The sequence below is a fragment of the Lineus longissimus genome, chromosome 6, assembly GCF_910592395.1.
Source record: "Lineus longissimus chromosome 6, tnLinLong1.2, whole genome shotgun sequence".
Lineage (NCBI taxonomy): Eukaryota > Metazoa > Nemertea > Pilidiophora > Heteronemertea > Lineidae > Lineus > Lineus longissimus.
The window spans coordinates 15,149,140-15,168,088 of NC_088313.1; the positions used below are offsets into that span (position 1 = coordinate 15,149,140).

Below are 18,949 nucleotides of genomic sequence, written 5' to 3' on the forward strand. Positions count from 1 at the left end.
CTGACAAGTACTGTGCTTAATGGAGAGGTGTCATGTTAAGACTAGAGAGGTCAAATTGAATGGAAATTACCACTTTGGGACGAAAACTACATGTCGTGTCCTTAATAGAGAGGTTGTCCTTAAAAGCATTGTGTCCGCTAAGGGAGGCCAACTTTCGAATAAGGCCTACTAAGGCAGGATGTGCCAGGCAAAAGGAAGCTATCAAATGGAACCCTACATTGTCAGAAAGACAATGGGCAGCGCCCATTCTTCTGGATATATTGTACCCTTATTGAAAATGCACCGAGAAATGCAAAAGAAGAAGATAGACAGGACTCAATATTTGAAGAAAATTTTTATTTTACTTCATGATCTGAAAGAAATATAGTGAAGTAAATAAAAGCATACAAACTGGCAATGTATGAAAAGTATAATTACAAAGGTTGCAGGGTTAAAAGATCAACACAACCACAACAGTATATAACGACCAAGATGTGCGCTCATCATATCAATTTGTTTACCTGCATTTTGTCTATAAAGAGGCCAATTCATGACAATTGTACAGAATATTTGTATATACAGTGTTGTACCAAGTAGTACCATGTATAGAGAGTAGATATTTGATACCGTATTATGCATTTTTAGACATGTTTGGTAAATATTGTAGCCACAAAATGTTTCTGATCTGAAATGAAGAGTAAATCAGGAAAATAGAATGGCCCTACCTTTGAGGATCTTTGCGTAGGCCTGCTATTTTGCAAGAAGGGTTAAGTGCCTTGCTAAAGGACGAAAAGACTTCCTCCCAAGAGTCGAACCTACAACCTCCTGATTATGAGCCTGGTGACCGAACTACTACGTCACTGATCTCAAGTTTAATTCCAATCTTTATAACAGATTGTCTGAGGTCATTAAAGGGATTTTGTGATGTATGATCATTAAGTGTACAGATGTATCAATACAGACAACATAAATAAAGGCAATTAGCACAAGCCTCTAATGATACAAGTGCCGCCCTTGAAACAGGTCACTTGTCAAGATTTACTCCATTGAGAACCCCCAGATAACAGATTTCGAAGAGTACATCCAGCAAATCTGATAAGAATCAAAATACAATAGAACCTCCCTTAGCGAACACTTCTCTATTAAAGACACTAGTTTTGGTCCCAAAGTGGTTGTTTCCATTCAACTTGACCTCTCTAATCAGGACACCTCTGTATCAAGGATAGCACTTGTCAGTCCCAAGGGTGTCATTAATAGAGAGGTTCTACTGTATACCAAGAATTCTTAGGTTCGATTGCAAATCATTCAACTTTGAAATCTGTCACAGCACTAGGTATAACGTTAATGTCAGTGTTGTTCAGCACCTCGTTCAAAAACGAGCTCACAGGTGTGCCCGGCGGACGACACGCTATTGCAATTGGTTTCAGTTCTTGATAAGGCGCGACACTCGTATTGAGATTTTGTTTTCGACGATTTTTCTTCGGCACGTATCCGCTGTTTGAATTTTCATTGTTTTGAACTTGTTGTTTGTTGAATTTTCCACCCTCACCACGTTTACGACTCAGCGCGTGTAAGTGCCGGGATTGATACAAATATTTCTGAAATAAAAAAAAAAATTATATTACATAAATACCTCAATCAGCAGGTCAAAATCAAATTACTGTATGCATACTCTAAGTCCATATAAATTTTTAATTAAAAAGATTAGAGGTTTTTGTACTTTCTGCCATGGAAATATTCCACAGGAGTGCATTCTTTTTGGCCATTTTTGACAGGGGGAACAGTGACCCTGCCAGTGCTACACTGACCTGTCGTGTCTTGGGTATCTTTCCCATTGCCTCCAGTTTAGCACGAGCCTGCCTCCTCTTCAGAATTCTATGATACTGTTTTGCATTTACATACAAGGGGTCCTCACCCATTTCGCCCTGAAAAAAAGTGACATCTGGTTACTAACGAATGGAAATGAGTTGGTTTGTCCAAGATTCAAGTCACATATCCCACTTTGGAACACTGTAATTGACGTAACTAATTGTTTAAGACACCTGGTTTCTGAACCAATGATATCTGAGAACCATTTACCCCGAGGATAGGACTAACTATCATAGAGACAAGCTAATGTAAATTACAGCCACATTGATTTTGCAATTTGTGAACATTTATGACAAGAATACACTAATCAAGACTGGTTGGATACCTACCATGTTTATGGAGGCGGCTGTTGCCAGATTGGTTAGTTGCTCAGGATTAAGATTCATCATTTGTACACCTAGCAGGGAAAGAAGCACTGGTTAGCGATGATCAGATATTATCAGACTGAACTAAATGTATAAATCTGTCAGTTTTAAAATGTTCAGTGGAATTTAGTGATGGAAACTATACTGTAGTGTGGAAGGTGACAAGCAGATTACAGCTTGGTAATAATACCTTTTTGATTACCTGCCCACTCCTCTGAGGGGACAACTTGGGCATGGGAGATGGCCGTACCTGGCCGAGGAGTTTCAGAACTTTACCTACCACTATGCCCATCTTGCTGCAGCACTTGGGGGATCCCCAAAGCCTGGGGGGTAGACGGATTGTGTAGCTGATACGTCGTCTGCCCATTGACATTGACAGGATGAAGATACAAAGTCTGAATACTGGGCTTTTCTTCAACCTGTTCAGTGCCAGCTAGTTGGACTTGGAGTTGACTCATATTGACAGGCATGCCAGCTGGATGGTAAGAAACTTCTGTTCCATCTATCACTTGAACCAGGTGCTTTGTGCCCGTATCTCGTTCTGTATTGTGTCCTTGCATCACCTTGTCGACATGTGCCTCCTCAATAGTGACCATTTCAGTGTAGAGCCCATCTTCAGCAGCATTCTGCAATTTTAACAAAGAGTAGATTCAATTCAATTGGAAAACATGAAAATATAACTTTGATTTATCACTTTTAGCAAAAACACATTACTTCAATGCTGAATACAGGCACATGGAAATAAAAAGCTCAATATCCCCCCCCCACTGACAACACACTTAATTTACGCGTGTTGTCAGTGGCAGGTGCGTTGGTCAGTCAAGTGGGGGGGGGGGGGGGGGGGGGCTATTGAGCTCTTATTTCCATGTGCCTGTGTACTGAATGCAGAAGAACAAAACAATACAACAATTACGACAAAGGGGCCAGGAAAGAAACCAATTGACATACCACATTTCTTGGACTATTCTGACTAGAGGCGTAATTGGTTGTGTATTGCACTGGATGACCTTCCATCACTGGATTTGACGACAGGCAGGCCTGTAATGCAGAAACAGTAAGTTTGCGTAAAGCATTCAATAATGAATAAGAAATCTTAGGTTTGCCAGCACAGGGACGGCCAGTAGTGGGGGGGGGGGGCAATTGATGAGGTAGCACTAGCAGACTTTGGATGAATTCCTACAGAAAGATGGTGCAGCGAGACGTGTACCCCTTACGATTCGTGTCGTGACACATCTATCTGGCATTGTTCTGCCATATGACGTCCGTCCCAGAAAACGTAGTCACCCTCTGTAGGGTTGGGCGTGACGTCATCACAGTAAGTACCCTCACACGGGAAGGGGGTTGCTGGTGAACATGTAGTCATTTGCCAAACAGTTTCCCTATATTTTTGACGTTTTTGACCTCGTTAGCACTCAAGTCTTTATTTCAAAATAAGTCAGGAACAATTTTTATCATAACTGCTATCTATTTATTTACCCTATAATTCAAATAATATGTTTGACAACGATTTTAGCGAGTAAATGTCAAAATTCTTGATCAAAAAACGGCGCGTCGTCTGATCTCCGGCGCAGTCGGATAACTGCATGGTTATGTCGCTGCCAACGCAGGTCATTTTGGATCCGATGCTCAGGATTTGTGGGAAAGATCACAGGTGATTGAAGATACCAGAATCATAGCGATCAATCAGCCAATAATTAATTAAAACGTACATGAACTAAAAGGTCTGTACATATGTACATTATCATGTGCGGGTTTTGTGTGTGTTTTGTAGGTTTTGTGGTGACTGGTCGATTTGTTGATTCTGACGCGCTTGTGATTCCTCACGATGTGCTGGAATCAGTACTGCAGAGAGTATATCGTACCATCGTTCGAACTGCTTGGAGAAGGAGATTTTGATTCCCGTCTCCAGTGGTGGCCTGCGAACGAGATTGACCTTGCACTTCGATCCGCGATCATGTCGGCGTTGTCGATTATCATCCCGATTATTTCGATATTTCTCACTCCTTTCGCTCTTATAGTGTTGGGAACAATAATTCTAGCATCTTTAGGGAAATCTCTAGGCATTCGACAGAGATATGTTAAAATCCTTTTGAAGATATTCGAGGTAAACCAGTGTGAAGAACTTTGATAAATTTTATGTACCTAATTTCGCCAGGTCCTATTTACCAATATACCACAACAACATGTGGCATTTTCACAGCCCAGACTGCCAGGATCAATTGAAGTCCCTCTATAGAATAGGGGTCTGCACGTGACTGTGTGGCATATGACATCTTGTGGCTGTGCAGAAGAATATCGCATCCAGGTCGGTGACTGAACGAAAGACAAGACTGCGTTGTGCTGTCTAAAAAAAAAACACTAGCTGCACAGGAGGCTCATAGTTAAAGACGCAAGGCAACCATCACATATGCCATGAAAAATTGCAACAGCGTCACTCGCAGGGTGGGCTGTTCCTGGCCCATGGTGCACTGCGAAATGCAATTTTTGTCTAAGAAAGCTTTGGAACTGGAACAATTATTGTTCCTTAAGTTATCTTCTTTCGTTGTCATCTCCTTACCAAGGCTGTTGAGGGCAGTGGTGATCCTAGACTTAATATTAAAATTTGGGGAATTCTCTGACCACCTTTCTTTCACCTTCCAGTGGGGGCAGAGGAGAATTCGTCGTTATGAGCTTGAGACATATGGACTAGCGGATGTGTCAGAAGAGGATGAAGTGTTTGACCAACCCGTCCATTTGCATGGAGACGAAGGTAGTAGGAAGAAAAGTTAGTGTAACTCACAAGATAGGTCTATTACACTTCAAAATCCTTGCTTTGCCTTTTAGTAATGTCCTTGCTTTGCTTTGTTTATTTCTTTTGAATGGCATCGAACTTTGAAGCTAATTTACTACACATCATCTTGGTTTTTCAAGGGTTAATGTTCACTTTATTATTGCATGTTTTGGTTGGGCAACAATGAGCTTGATAATTGGTCAAGATCCTGAATATTATCTGAAAAACTTACAATCTTAATTTTAAAGAATGTTGTATTTTTTCTACTGCAAATTTATCCTGTTTTGCAACCGTTTGCTTCGCTTCATCCTTCTACATGTTTTCCATCACTGGGTGTTCTTCGCATTTTTCACATACTCTTTCTTGCCCATAGGCATCCATGTTATCCAAAGGGAGATTCAGATGTCGGCTTCCAAAGGGATGGTGATACCTCACGTCAGATCCTTAGAGAGTATGAACAGAGACTTCGAGCTGTCCGATGCAATGGACTTCTGTAAAAGTGGAATTGAGGTAAGAATTCACGTTATGTAACATATTGATTGAGTATTTTGGTTCTCATTCCAATACCTTGAAATCGTGCTATAGCACCAACGGATCATTTCACTTGAATATTAGGAGGAGAATGATATAGTCTCAGTAAAAATTGAGGTGGAAGAGCGGATCTTTGTCCCAAACAACTAGCTGCCACTTCCTAATCCACTACACACTCGTGTCACCATCAATAATGTCGTCTGCTGGGGTCAAGAATTCACTTCCTCACCTGTGGATTCTCAGTTCTAGTTTTATTCTTAAATCCTGTGCAGACTTTAAACATCTGCTGTTTCTCAGGCGATTATTGAAGATGAAGTAACCAAGAGATTTTCTGCTGCTGAGCTGACGTCATGGAACCTGCTGACTCGAACTAACGAACATAAGTTTTTCAGGTTAGTGAATGCAGAGTCGTAATGAAACAATACTCTCTTATATTCATGAAATTGAATAATAAGATCATAAAAATGAGTGGTTGAATGATAGTGGTTTGAAATTCAAAAAGGCTTTTGTCAGTTATGTTGTATTTATAGCTCGGCTGACGAAAGTCTCCAACCTCAGAGTCAGATACTATAAGCCAGGCCTGCTATCTAAGAACAAGGTCATCTGATTGACTCGTAAACATGCACTTTAGATTGATGTCACAGTGTCAAAAATCTTAACATTCTTACCTTATCTTGACCTTGCTTTTCTACCCAGGTGGTGATGGTCGGTGATGTCACGCTGGTTTTTGGCGTTACGAGACTCCGTCAAATTCCCTGTACATTTTGCACACAGCCTTGAAACCTTGAAATGACAAGCCGCTTCATCTCTGGCACAGGACTGAAGTTATAGTTTTAGGCAGGTCAAGTGCAGAAGAAGAAGAAGAATCTTTAAAAGGTCTATCTTATTTTTCAGTCTGCGTCTGACAATACTCTGGTGGACAGGATTTTTCTTTCGTTACATGTTCCTGCTTCCATTCAGGTAAAGGCTTCCATTTGATTTCTAATTTTCTCTGCTTTTCAAAGATAATGTTCCCAGACAGCTGAAAAACTAAAATTGGACTGGTACAGTAATGATTGATATTTTTAAAAGTATGATTGATGATTTAAATTGTCTGAATAATAATGATTTATGATTTTAACATTATTGTTTTTCCGATAGAAATATCGCATCAAAACTTCGTTAAAAATAATATCCGTTTAAAAGATTGGTTACAACGGTTGTGGTCATTTATTACATGAGCTCTTGTTTTATTATTCATTATTTTTGAATAATAATAGCTCAATCTTTATTTCAGATTTATCCTAGCTTTTATTGGCATCTGTGGGCTGATATTTGGTACTGCTGTAGTGGGTTATATACCTAATGGAAAGTAAGTTACCTTAGTAGATAGGTTTACTTTTAAGGAACTATTTCCCAATTAATCATTGCAAGTGACACGGAGATGAATGCCTCAAGTACGTGATTGTACAACATCTGCCATCTTAATGTCAAGATGAAATCTCAGTGAACCAGATAAAACAATATGATGATAACACCCCTTTCTGCTATCTTTTCCATGATTTTGAAAGTAAACAAGTTGCTAGCAGTGACATAGTTAAATATTGTTGTACTTCTAGTGATTCGTCGCATCAGTTTGTTTTTATCGTTTTATACTAAATTTGCATATAAATTTTGATATTTCATCAAAGGATTAGGTAAGCATTAGTTTTTGTTGTGGTCAGGTCTCCATCACTATCACTTGCAAAATATCACTTTGTTGAGTTCATCAAATTCAAAAGCGCAACGCTCTCAAAAAATCTAATTGACCACACAGGCACTTGTTTTCTAACCATATCAACCCCTCTTGTAACGTAAGTGCAAAACTATTTGAAAAACTATGCAAAATTTCAAGTTATTCTAAAAAATAGCATGAGTCAGATTCTGTGAATCATCTGTAACTGGCATGACATTTATTTCTAAGACTGCAGATATTTACTGGTGGTGGTTATATTGCACTGATGCATCTAAGTTTTATGTTACCTTGGCGCTTTGACCATGTGCATTTTCAGTATGACTTTATGGTATATGTTGTTTGTTATTCTGTCTTCATAATCTGCCAGTCACTGGTTGTCCTGGATTCTATGACATCAATTTATGACGCAGAAACATTCTCTAAATATCATGAAAAGATTTACAATTAAATTTCGCCAATTTATGTTCATTCCACCTTGGCTAAATTTCAATATTTAATTGTTAAAGTATTCTGCAACCATTTGATAATGCAGTAAGTTAGTTTCGGGTTCATGTAACTTTTTCTCTCCTGACCTCTTGGGCTCACAATGCATACATGTATATGATCATGACTGAATACTTTGTTAACATCAGGGATATGCAGATTTTGGTATCAACACCACACTGGATCATGCCACACATTGATAACCCCATTCATATCTCAATCGTAAAATCAAGACGGCTGTCGTCAAAATGAAGGGCTTACGTATTTACATCATGCAACAATGCAAGTGAGGTGTATAAGAATGCGAAATCCACAAGTGTGGGGTGTTATGGAATGTGAATTCTGTAAGCAAAAACCTTGAAAACATGTGTGATGATGAAATTTTTATCCTTGATGTCCTGGTGGAGTATAGTATTCCTTGAACTTTGCTCTTTCAGATTAAAGCAAGCCATGAATAACTACGTCAACTTAGTCAGTTTTCGTATCATCGCCCGTGCGTTGTCTGCTGTCGTCCGATTCCACAACCGCGAGCGGAAAGCTCGTGGAGGAGGAATATGCGTCGCCAATCATACCTCACCAATAGACGTTGTTATGTTAGCCACCGATAATTGCTATGCTATGGTATGTTGTTGTTGGTAACGGGTAGCTTTAATGGTACCGGTAATCAATCAAATATCGCTCATTTCCAACGTCTCATCCCTGCAGTCTTATAAGAGAAATCCTCGGTTTTTCTGTCACGCGTCTTAATGCAATACACTGTGAATGCCCAGACCTCTGAATTACACTATATGCACACCATTAAACGGTGTGTAAGCCCAAATTAGGATATGGGTAAAAATTGGCGATAAAATCACTGGAAAATTTGCCCTAAATATGGAAAGTAGGGGGTGTTCCAAATGATGGGATTTCGAGGCAAGGCCAGGTAAATTTTTGTATCACCATGAACCTGTCTTGGTCTTGGGTCATAGTCTCTTATTCTTTCCGTCTCTTCTGCTCAAAATGCAGACCCTGATGATTGTCTGCTTGATGTTTCAGGTTGGCCAGGCACAAGGTGGCTTCCTGGGCATCGTAGAGAGAGCACTAAACCGGGCTACAGCCCATGTATGGTTTGAGAGGTCAGAGGTCAAGGATAGGCTGGCTGTTGCCAGAAGGTAAGGATTTACAATCATACAATAAACCTGAGAGTATTCGCATTTGAAATATCTGCATGACCCTTAAGCACTTCATCATGAGGCTGATGCTCTTCCTAAGCACTACTACTGCCTCTTGATATCAATCGAGAAGGAGCCAGCTTCTCTTCCATCATTGTTCAAACATGTATCAAAATCTATTTTCAGGCTGAAGGAGCATATTGAAGACCCAGACAAATTACCAATACTTATATTTCCAGAAGGTAAGTCAGAGGTTGGTGGGGGGGGAGGGCAACTTGGCACTAAGTTGAACCCTGTTTGGTTCCAATTTTGGCAGTTAGGTTTCTCATTTTCATTATTGGCAGTAAAGTAACCAGAATGTAGTTACTTGAACTTAACCATACGAGCAGTAACTCAGCCAGGAGTCAAACCCACAACATGTCAATCATGAGGAAAAACGCTCTGCGCGACTGCTGCCCCATGTGGTGGGTTGTGTCTGGTTTGAAGCCAAGCACATGTTAAAATATAATTTAATGTTTCTGACGGCTAAATTTCTTTATTTTCAAAGGTTTGACAGCTCGTATTTCTTTTGCAGGTACTTGTATTAACAACACATCTGTGATGATGTTTAAAAAAGGCAGTTTCGAAGTAGGAGGTACAATATATCCAGTTGCCATAAAGGTAAGAAGAACTTATGGTTATTCCTCAAAGGTGTGGGACTTGGTTTATTATGCAAGTCAGGTGCCAAGTTGTGGCTTGATTAAGCTCCTGAGAGGCCAATCTTCTAGAATTTGCAAATCAACACATACCGGGACATGTTTGCAATATTTGCGATCTTATATCGTGATTTACCTCTTATTACATTTCATTGCCTTTGTGTTGTGCTTATTCCCCAATATTTTGGAAACCAACAAGGCAGGACCTTGAGTTGATAAGGATTCTTGGCAAGCTTGTATGACTTCTGGTAAAAAAGTATCTTGTGGAAACTTTCTCATCCTGTTCTCAATTGCTTTTCAGTACGATTCCAAATTTGCTGATGTCTTTTGGAATTCGAGTAAACATAGTATGGTGCAGCATATCCTGATGTTAATGTCGAGTTGGGCAATCGTATGTGATGTGTGGTACCTACCTCCAGAAGAGAAAAAGGTTAGTTTATTAGGTCCTCTTTGTTAATTAACCCTTCAAGACCTATATGGACACTTCTGACAGTAATTTTGTTCACTGAGGTCGGAGACAACTTGAGAATTTCCCTGCCAAATGACACCACAAATCATAATGCTCGCAAATATATTTCCAGGTTGACAGTTTACGCTCGTGATTTGACTCTATTCTAATTCTAATGGTATCATTGTTTCATTCACAGGATGACGAGAATGCGATTCAGTTTGCCAACAGAATCAAGCGACAAATTGCTCAACAGGGTGGCTTAGTTGACTTGGAATGGTAGGTTGAATTGTCAGTGTGATTCATGTGATGAGTTGCCAGGAGAAAGTTGAAACACCAACACAGGGTCTTGCCTTGGCAAAGAAGTTTTAGTGACAGATTTCAGCTTTGTTAATCTGTCAATTTCTAAACTGTCCTTGTTTTGATTTCAGGGATGGGCAGCTGAAACGAATGTCACCAAAGGAATCCATGAAGGAGAACACACGGCAAGAGTATAGCAAACTGATAAAATCCAATTAGAAAGTGATAGACATTCCATGATTGTTGTTTATCAATGGTCTCGTGGTAGATTTTTACCACTCTTGTTGTCCTTGTTCAACTGGCTTTAAACGGCAAAGCTTATCATGAGCCCTGAAATAGTACGTGAGTGACTGTATCCCCAAGTGTATTCAATCAGCCAGTGCCTCATTCTGTGAACACGTGTTCCTGTATTGTCTCGGCGCTTGTTATAATGATGGTTTGGTGAAGTAGGCCGCTATTTTTATAAACGCTATTGGCTTAGAATATTGTGTACAGTTTGTGAAGAAATGTAAAGGTTTACATTTTGTATTTGCCTTGATTGTTACATTCAGCTTGTAGACCGTTGTGTATCAAGAGCCAGTTAAGTTCTTGGATATACTCTAGTTTTCACCGATTTAAGTCCACTTCTGAATATGCAAACCAGGCCCCAAAATCTGCATTTGGTCGTTCGATGCCATTCACCATGTTCAATTTGGGTAGACAATAATTTGTCCAATATTCATGACGTCATGTTTCAAGCTGGCCTTTGTATCATTGTGATGAGTGAACCGGTCTTAGATCGTTGAATCTAGAGTAGTAGTCTAGAGGGTAGTAGTTTTCTTGGACATAAAAATCGCATTGAGTCTGAAATGTTATTTTGTTGATGCAAGATCAATATTGTCCTCCATTGAAGATTGCATTTAAAATTTGTGTCGAAATCCTGTTTACGTTTGAGAAACCAGCAAGACAAATCACAACTCAGTATGTTGAGACCTTGCTTCGTCTGAAGAAGAGTTGTTATTTGTTCACATTGTGTTATTTTTATTTAATGATTGCGGTCGGATGCGATGAGGTTATTGTATTTGCAAATTCAAAAATAGATTTGCTTCTCCAATGTAATGTAGTATCATAAATAAGTTGTCTGCGAGGAACTTGATTTTTTGAATCAATAATGAGTTAATCATATGTTTATTAGTAGTGATAAAATACTAGATGATATGCATTTGATTTCTATATCACAACCCTTGTACTGTCACATAACTATTTATTGTAACCTTGTATTCTGTACAATGCCTTAGGCCCAAAGAACTAAGACGTCAGTTTCTAGTTTTCCCCTCAATCTGTTCCAACATGGCCTTTGCTATGTACCTTTTTCATTTGACAACCCATAGATTTGAATTACAAATCCTGGATAGAACTATCATGGTTGTTTCGTTGAAGTGTATGGTTCGTATATATGTATATCATTACTGGCGTCGTAACCCTATTGGATTTTTGCCTTAGGTATAGACACTCAGGAACAAGGGGCAACAGCGTTTAGTATCATCCGACAGACTCATATTTCATGCGTTGTATGTGTTGTGAAGAGCCAGGAACTTTAGTTCCTTGAAAACCATGCCGGTCCATCCAGAAATACAATCCTGGGTTCTCCTCGGGATCGAACCCAGGCCCTATTGCGTGGTAGCCAGCTCTGTTCACAACTAGGGTATAAAGTGTGAGTTAACGAATGTAACCAAAGAAAGATGTGCTCAATGAGGTAGTTTGCTGCTTGTAGATTTTTTTGTTAATGTGCATAATTGCAAACAATAAATGGTGTATAGGCTAAACATTTATTTGATTTACACCAAATTTGTGTCATTATATTTGTAAATACAGAATTTATATAGCATATTCATGTTTTAGTCTCCGTGTGTTTTATGACAATGTGGTCTTGCTTACTTAGATTAGAAGAGTAATCGCATTTGTGAGCAAATCTCCACGTCATTGGGATTGCATCTTATTCCGTCCTGGTCAATCCAGTCTCCTGTCGTATTTCAATCATCCAATATCGGCCCTGGCATATATGAGGCACCTCATAGCCTTGTGATTAACGCCGCTTGCAATCCCGGGGAAAACGTGGCGCTAGTGATTGGCTTTACTTCTGGCTGAATACGTCATCACAAGACCAGCCATCTTGGGGGTGAAAGAGTCCATGAAAACATACCTCCCAAGCATAGAGCAAAAGCTGAAAAAGAAGAAGCATAGATGTATCTTGGGGGAATGCCATATGTTGTCCTGGGCAAGGGCCAGGGAGGGCATTGTCTCACACAACACTGTCACATCCTAAGCATCAGTCTTGTCCCAACGAGTGACCCATCAACAATATCACAAAGCATCTCCTATCGAGTCCTATTAGTAGTAAATTACTACTCAAAATCGTTACCCCTCTTGTCCCACGTATCAGCTGTGTCACAGCTCAAAACACCCCTCGACTGTCCTGTCCTGTCATACCACCGATTACACTGTCAGAACCCTCAGCTTGTCCAGACCCAATATGACACTGTCACATTCCCACACCCTGTCCCAACACATCAGTTACCTCCAGACCCACAACCAAAGTCATCATGAAGAAAATCTCCTTTGCACATCGGATGGTCAGCTTTGATTGTCAGATGTACTCAGTTGTCCTCCGCATTTCTGCCTGGTCTCTGTGCAGTTGGTCCTGCAGGGTGCCACCATTCTGCCAAATGTCTTGTCCGAGGGCTTTGTGCAATGGGCAGACTTGTTGTGTAGTACATGGCTCATTGTCATTGGTTCGATGTTGCTGGAGCATTGGTCAGTGTTTCCTATTAGATAATTGTGGTGTCACATCCTGTAATGCCTGCTTCAGAGTCTGCTCTAGTCAGTTGATGATAACGTAAAGGCTTGCCTCAAGTCCTCCACTAACGCTGGGGTTTGAACCAGGGACCTCTAGATGATTTAGCTAAGCAAAGTTAGTTAAGCCGGGCAAAGATTGAAAGCATATTAAGACCAATTCTAAAAAAAATAAAGATTGATTTTATTAAGCACGCATCAACATCACTTGATGTACCTTACACAAAAAATATAGACTTGCTATACATGAGTATTATCACATTATTGTATTATCTGGCAAACACACCCTTTTTAAAACGTGTGTGTTGAGAGTAAAGATTTACATTGTCAACCCTTTCTAGTTAATGCTACAAAGAGTTTTATCGAACAATTATCATGCCAAACTTTTAGCAAATGAAAGCTACGAACGAGGTAACCTCTTGATTATTTTACATTTATCATTACCATAGTTATCACCATAACCATTACAAAATACAAGACAGCCACTCGTGACAAAATTCTTCTATTGAAGTGAATAGAGGAAAAAATAAAACCAAAAACTCGAGAGACAAAAACCAATAGAGAAAACAATTACGGTCTTGTAAAATCAATCGTGGACGGATGTAATTATAAATGGTGCCAGAGAGGCTGACGCTATAGTCTCTTCAAGTGTAGGCTGTATGGACCACCAACTTACCCCCCCCCCCCCCTCCCCCAATTACCATTGGCGTATTGGCATCACACTAAACGGCACTGGCTGTCACTTGGGAATGAAATATAACATAGGGCTTTGTAATTCGGACTATGTCCAATGAGTGACTGCAGCACAGTACGGGTGCCAAAATTGTGCTAGAATTTGTCGTCTTGCTCAGCTTACACCGTTTGAAAGACCAGGCAAACCCTTGACAGCCAGCATCACATAGCTATAGCCACATTACGCTGGTAGGCTATGCCAACTCGTTCATGAAATGAACCCAGACAAACTTGCATGAGAACTTCGAAACAGTTTGCAGACTCCCATTCTGGTTAGTTGTACCCTAGTGGTGTTGGAAAATCTTGATACTACAATACATACAATATCACAGCATACACAAGGTGTACCACTATCAAATAAAATGCCAGAGCAGAGCCCCCTTTTTTAAATTTCTCCAAAATACAATGTCATTCATCAAAACTAAATAAATGGAGCTTTACTCTGACATTTTAGGGTCACCCTACAAATGAAAGTACATATATTATCTATAAAATGAATATAATCAATATCTCTTTGATATTAAAGGTCAGCAGTACCATCCCCAATGTACAGTATATAGGTCTAAGTTCAAATGGCACTCGTACAACAAAATCAGGACACTTTTTAATTTTGTTGTCTGATAACTATAAACTTGGCGTACACATGGCTGTTGTTTTAATCAAAATCGATGTTGTATACTCACAAATGATTTTTTCAATAAAGAAAGCCAAGACCAGGTCAATCATATCTACAGGTGATCTGAATCAATCAAGAGGACAGATTTATTTGCGTATCATTAAAAGATATACCATAATCAATTACAGTACCCAATAAGGACTTGAAACAAAAATACATAGTCAAGACATACTTGATTTACAAAGTGCTACTACCCTCACCGAAAAGCAGTGTGATATCAGTCAGGATTCAGTCAGGTTGCAGTGTTACCTCACATTTTTATGGCAGTGTTGAAATCAGTGGAAAGCAGTCATAGGGAGTGTTTTTCAGTCACGCAATACCAAAGCATACAGTTATACAGCAATCAAAAATAGAGGTTAGGGAGTCATAAGCAGTGGTAAGACAGTCAAAATCAGTGGTAAGGCAGTCAAAAGCAGTGCTCATTAAAATATTTAGGCTGACTGATTTCCACTGCTTTTGACACTGAAAATGACTCCCCACTATGCATCATGCACAGGGCTGGCAGTGGGGTTCAGTGTTAATTTAAATATTTCGCAGCACACTGAATCCACACTGAAACACCACTGATTTTGACTGCCATTTCCAAAACCTCTTGGAGGGAGCAGTCATTTTCAGTGTTAATATGAATAATTTATTTAATGGCATGCAGGCACGGATGCCGAGAAAGGTTTGGGGGACGTGACCCCCCTGTACTGATGACAACCAAAGAAATTGTTCGAAAAAGCAAAAACTTCTAGCGAACTGTTACTTTTGCTGTCCTATTTTAGACGGTGTGTTTGCATCCAATATGGCAGTGATGACGTCATCTGCACAAATAGAGGACATCGCCATTGTATGATGACGTGACACAGTAAAAAGATGACAAATTCACGTCCTTGACCTACGTCATTGCAAACTTTGTCATAATGACAGTGGTCAGATGGGGTTACTAGACAGTTGAAACGACACATGGCACATAGCTACTGTCAGTGATGTCAGGGATTGAAGCTAGATCAAATTGACGTCCAAATAAAGTAACTGCACGCAGCCTGTAGAATAATGATCTACTGATTGATGTGTATTGAGCTCCCATGCAGATAATTTGCAGTGTATGCATACATTACAATTAACACCTATAGGGCCTACAGTAGATGCATGAAGATACATGCAGATATCTTGCAGTGTATGCATGCACCATTACAACACCTATAGGGCCTATACAGCCTTCTTGATTTGCTGAAAATACAACTTCAGTGTCTGCCGAGATTACCCTTTTTGCATTCATTTGGCTCCTTTAAATGTGTTCCAATTCAAACTGACTAAAACTCCCCTCTTCTCATATTGAAATTCGGGTAAATATCGAGAAATATGAAGAGGTACCATGATTTCTTGAATGTTTGACTATCAAATTCAAACTTACTAGCTTCCTGTCTCAGGTTGCATTATGGGTGATATTTAACACTGAATTTGACTGCAATTACCACTGCTTTACACTGCCATCAAGTCTTAATCTCACCAGTCATAAAGCAGTGGTTTTCAGTCATGTTGAAAATGCCACGGGTTTCGATCAGAGTTGGAGAAGTGGAAATCAGTGGTCTTTCAGTCATAGGCAGTGTTTTTGAAATACGTCGTTCATAATGATATGCAAGTGGCAGTGCTTTGCAGTGGTCTTTCAGTCAAAATCAGTGGTTTTAAAACATTAAGAAAAAATGATATGCCTAAGACAGTCATATGCAGTGGGGGTTTCAGTCAAAAGCAGTGTGATGCAGTCATTTTCAGTGCACTGCCTTTCGGTGAGGGTATAGATACTCAAATGGAAAGGGAATAATATGCTTTATAAGCCATGATAAACTGACTAAACTTTTCTTGGTGTAGATTTTCATGCTCTAAATATTCATCAGCGGGGTAGAAAGAGACATATTACTAAAGCAAAGTGTCAAAATCTGCACTTTGAACTTCAAAGAAATATGTTTGAGGTATCACAATTTGCAAATCATAAGATTATCAAGGAGAGAGACTTTCCTGGCAAGTTAGTTAGTTAGCATTGGAAGTCTCTGCGATATTCTGAGTACGTTCAGCCTCCAGCTCATCTGCTGCTGCTCTAGCTGCAGACTCCGCTGTTGCGGCAGCCTCCAATTGCAGTATTAATGTAGTAAAGTCAACTTTAGAGGGAGGCATTTGGTAGTCTGCTTGTCCTGGTATAAAGCTGTTCACGTAGTTTATGTACTTCTGGAAGGCTGCACGTGTCTCATAAAGTTCTAACTCGGCTGTCATTCTTAAATCCGTAACTCTCGTTAACTCTCCTTGCAATGCATAAATTTCATCCTGTTTTCGTGACAGTTTGTGTTTGATGACTTTGATGCGACCTTCAAATGATGCCGTGACTTCTGCGAGGCGCTGCGCTGCCTGTTTCTGTTCGAACTGTCGGGTCCTTGTGATTGCTTCCTGCCGCTCCCAATCCTTCTCTTCTGCGAGCGTGACCAAAGCCCTCTCTTTTTCCTGCGCAGCATTTGCCATTGCACAATCAAATTTGTCTTTAAATTCCCTGTAAGAAGAGTCACAAAAGATCAGTTACAATCGCATGCTTCTTAAAATATCCATAAAACTTAACTTTGAATGGGAGGACATTTACAAAATGACATGTGTTGGCAGAGAGATCATAAATCTGTTTGGAAAAAGAAGAAAACCGACACTCACTTGGCCTTTCTTGCTGCTTCTTTGGCTGCCATATCTTTCTCCTCCGCCCTTGCTGCAGCCACAGCTGTCAGCAGCTCCTGGTGACAACGTTCCTCAGTGGCCTTGACAGCAGCTGTCAGCCTCTTCTCTCCGGCCGCTCTCTCCTCCTTCACCTGTTCAATTGCCAACTGTTGCATGATACTTTCCACTCTGAGGGCCTCCTCCTGAACACAAGAATAAAATTGGATGAGTTCAGATGTTGCGGTCCATGACCAGAGGATGATTAGGAAAAATTGGAACACAGAAGAAGAAGAAGAAGAAAAAACCTCACCTTGATAGCTTTTTCATGCTCTTTCTTTAACTTCTTCACAGCTTTCTCATGCTCAACACTTAATTTTTCACGCAACTTGTCCAGAGTTTCGTATTTGACTTTTTCTGCATGCTCCCATAATCTTTCCTCTGCTTCCTGGACGGCTTGTTCCTTCTCTCGCTCCAACTGACCCTGAGATCTTTGATGGATGCTATAACCAATATCTTAAACAAAACAGGAAAAGTCACTGACAAAGCTGTACAGTGTAGTTGTATCCCGTCCCCCACTTAGCAACTTTAAGAAGGGTTAGTGCTTGTACCAATATTCTAAAATGACCCCCCCCCCTTCCACACGAAGGCGATAACAAGTTTCACCTGTGACACCCTATTCTCTGGCCAATCATATGCGACCAAACAGACACATAAACAGGGAGTCCTTGTTTTAAATAAAATATCCAACGAACCTTACGTCGTCTCATAAAGCGTACCTGTAGGAGCCCTGCCTCAACTCTTCAAAAAAAACATATCTTGGAATTCAGCAGCAAAAAACACACCTATTTTACCAAGCATATGCTCTTAATCTATGCTAGTGATAGCTATCTTACCTAATATCTTTTTGTGTGTGAAGTTTTGGACCATGACTGGTTTTGTTTCTTCATATCTCCGAGGCACTCCATGGTATCTGGTGAAGGCAGGAGGACCACAAGACATTGCATTTAGGAGGGGAAGGCGGGGAGATGCAACAGTTGGCAATGTGTCCAGAGTATTGCCTCTCTGCATTAATGTCATGTTGTAACCATCTTCAGTGCGGAAGGCCTCTTTTTGACTTGGTACATGTTTCAGAGGGGCAAGGGGCTCTGGACTAACCTCTGTAGACATATCTCTGAAACGAAACACCAAGAAGCTTTATTTGCAAAATTAAACCTTGCTCTATAGGCCTAATTGCCATTCACCAGAACTGGTAATTGCAGTATAGACTAGAGCCTAGAGCCTAGTAGAGGTCTAGTGTATAGACCACACAATTGACACATCATCCCTGCAATTTATGGGATGGATTTCTTTAACAGTTGGCAATTTTAAAATGCATGTATGTTAGTGTTCGGTCCATTGACCATGAATGATGATTGGACGGCCTTGACCAGATGTCTGACAGACAGATGACAGTTCACGACTTCACTATAATCATAATCATAATGTCTGATGAGTATGACATTTTGACAATGAAAACTAACATTAACAAATCAAACATGAATAACAAGGACTATTTTTATGAACTGTATATTATGAAGTTAACCTTTTATCAACTCTTGAGTCAACGAGATGTTGTAATGTTTACATCAGAAGCTGATTCATCAGAATTTCAAAGAAGAAAATCATGAAAATGATGTGATTTTGTGGATTGTTTACTCGACCTAACAACATCTTCACCGGAAATCATAA

At 39.9% G+C, this 18,949-nt stretch overlaps 3 protein-coding genes across 4 annotated transcripts; 1 reads left to right on the top strand and 2 right to left on the bottom strand.

The window, feature by feature from the left end:
- Positions 1-374: 374 nt before the first annotated feature.
- Positions 375-3,843, bottom strand: LOC135489566 (uncharacterized). The gene is made up of 6 exons (XM_064774965.1): positions 3,690-3,843; positions 3,162-3,251; positions 2,494-2,839; positions 2,178-2,245; positions 1,788-1,904; positions 375-1,577 (listed from the first exon to the last, which is right to left on the bottom strand). Exons 2-6 carry the CDS (start codon positions 3,225-3,227, stop codon positions 1,281-1,283), a joined length of 894 nt encoding a protein of 297 aa, XP_064631035.1. The 5' UTR covers positions 3,228-3,251; positions 3,690-3,843; the 3' UTR covers positions 375-1,280.
- Positions 3,844-4,137: 294 nt separating this feature from the next.
- LOC135489287 (glycerol-3-phosphate acyltransferase 4-like) lies at positions 4,138-12,174 on the top strand. 2 transcript variants are annotated; one of them, XM_064774574.1, is made up of 13 exons: positions 4,138-4,317; positions 4,854-4,977; positions 5,357-5,493; positions 5,812-5,906; positions 6,409-6,474; positions 6,791-6,865; positions 8,149-8,332; positions 8,747-8,862; positions 9,049-9,104; positions 9,437-9,522; positions 9,859-9,987; positions 10,205-10,284; positions 10,437-12,174. In XM_064774574.1, exons 1-13 carry the CDS (start codon positions 4,168-4,170, stop codon positions 10,522-10,524), a joined length of 1,386 nt encoding a protein of 461 aa, XP_064630644.1. In that variant the 5' UTR covers positions 4,138-4,167; the 3' UTR covers positions 10,525-12,174. The 2 variants fall into 2 exon arrangements, with proteins under 2 accessions (XP_064630644.1, XP_064630645.1); XM_064774575.1 differs by having other exon boundaries at positions 4,854-4,962.
- A 1,123-nt stretch (positions 12,175-13,297) lies between these two features.
- LOC135489546 (uncharacterized protein C6orf163 homolog) lies at positions 13,298-18,916 on the bottom strand. Its single transcript, XM_064774943.1, has 5 exons — positions 18,804-18,916; positions 18,115-18,392; positions 17,532-17,734; positions 17,222-17,424; positions 13,298-17,069 (listed from the first exon to the last, which is right to left on the bottom strand). The coding sequence occupies exons 2-5, from the start codon at positions 18,386-18,388 to the stop codon at positions 16,559-16,561; spliced, it is 1,191 nt and encodes a 396-aa protein (XP_064631013.1). The 5' UTR covers positions 18,389-18,392; positions 18,804-18,916; the 3' UTR covers positions 13,298-16,558.
- Positions 18,917-18,949: the final 33 nt, after the last annotated feature.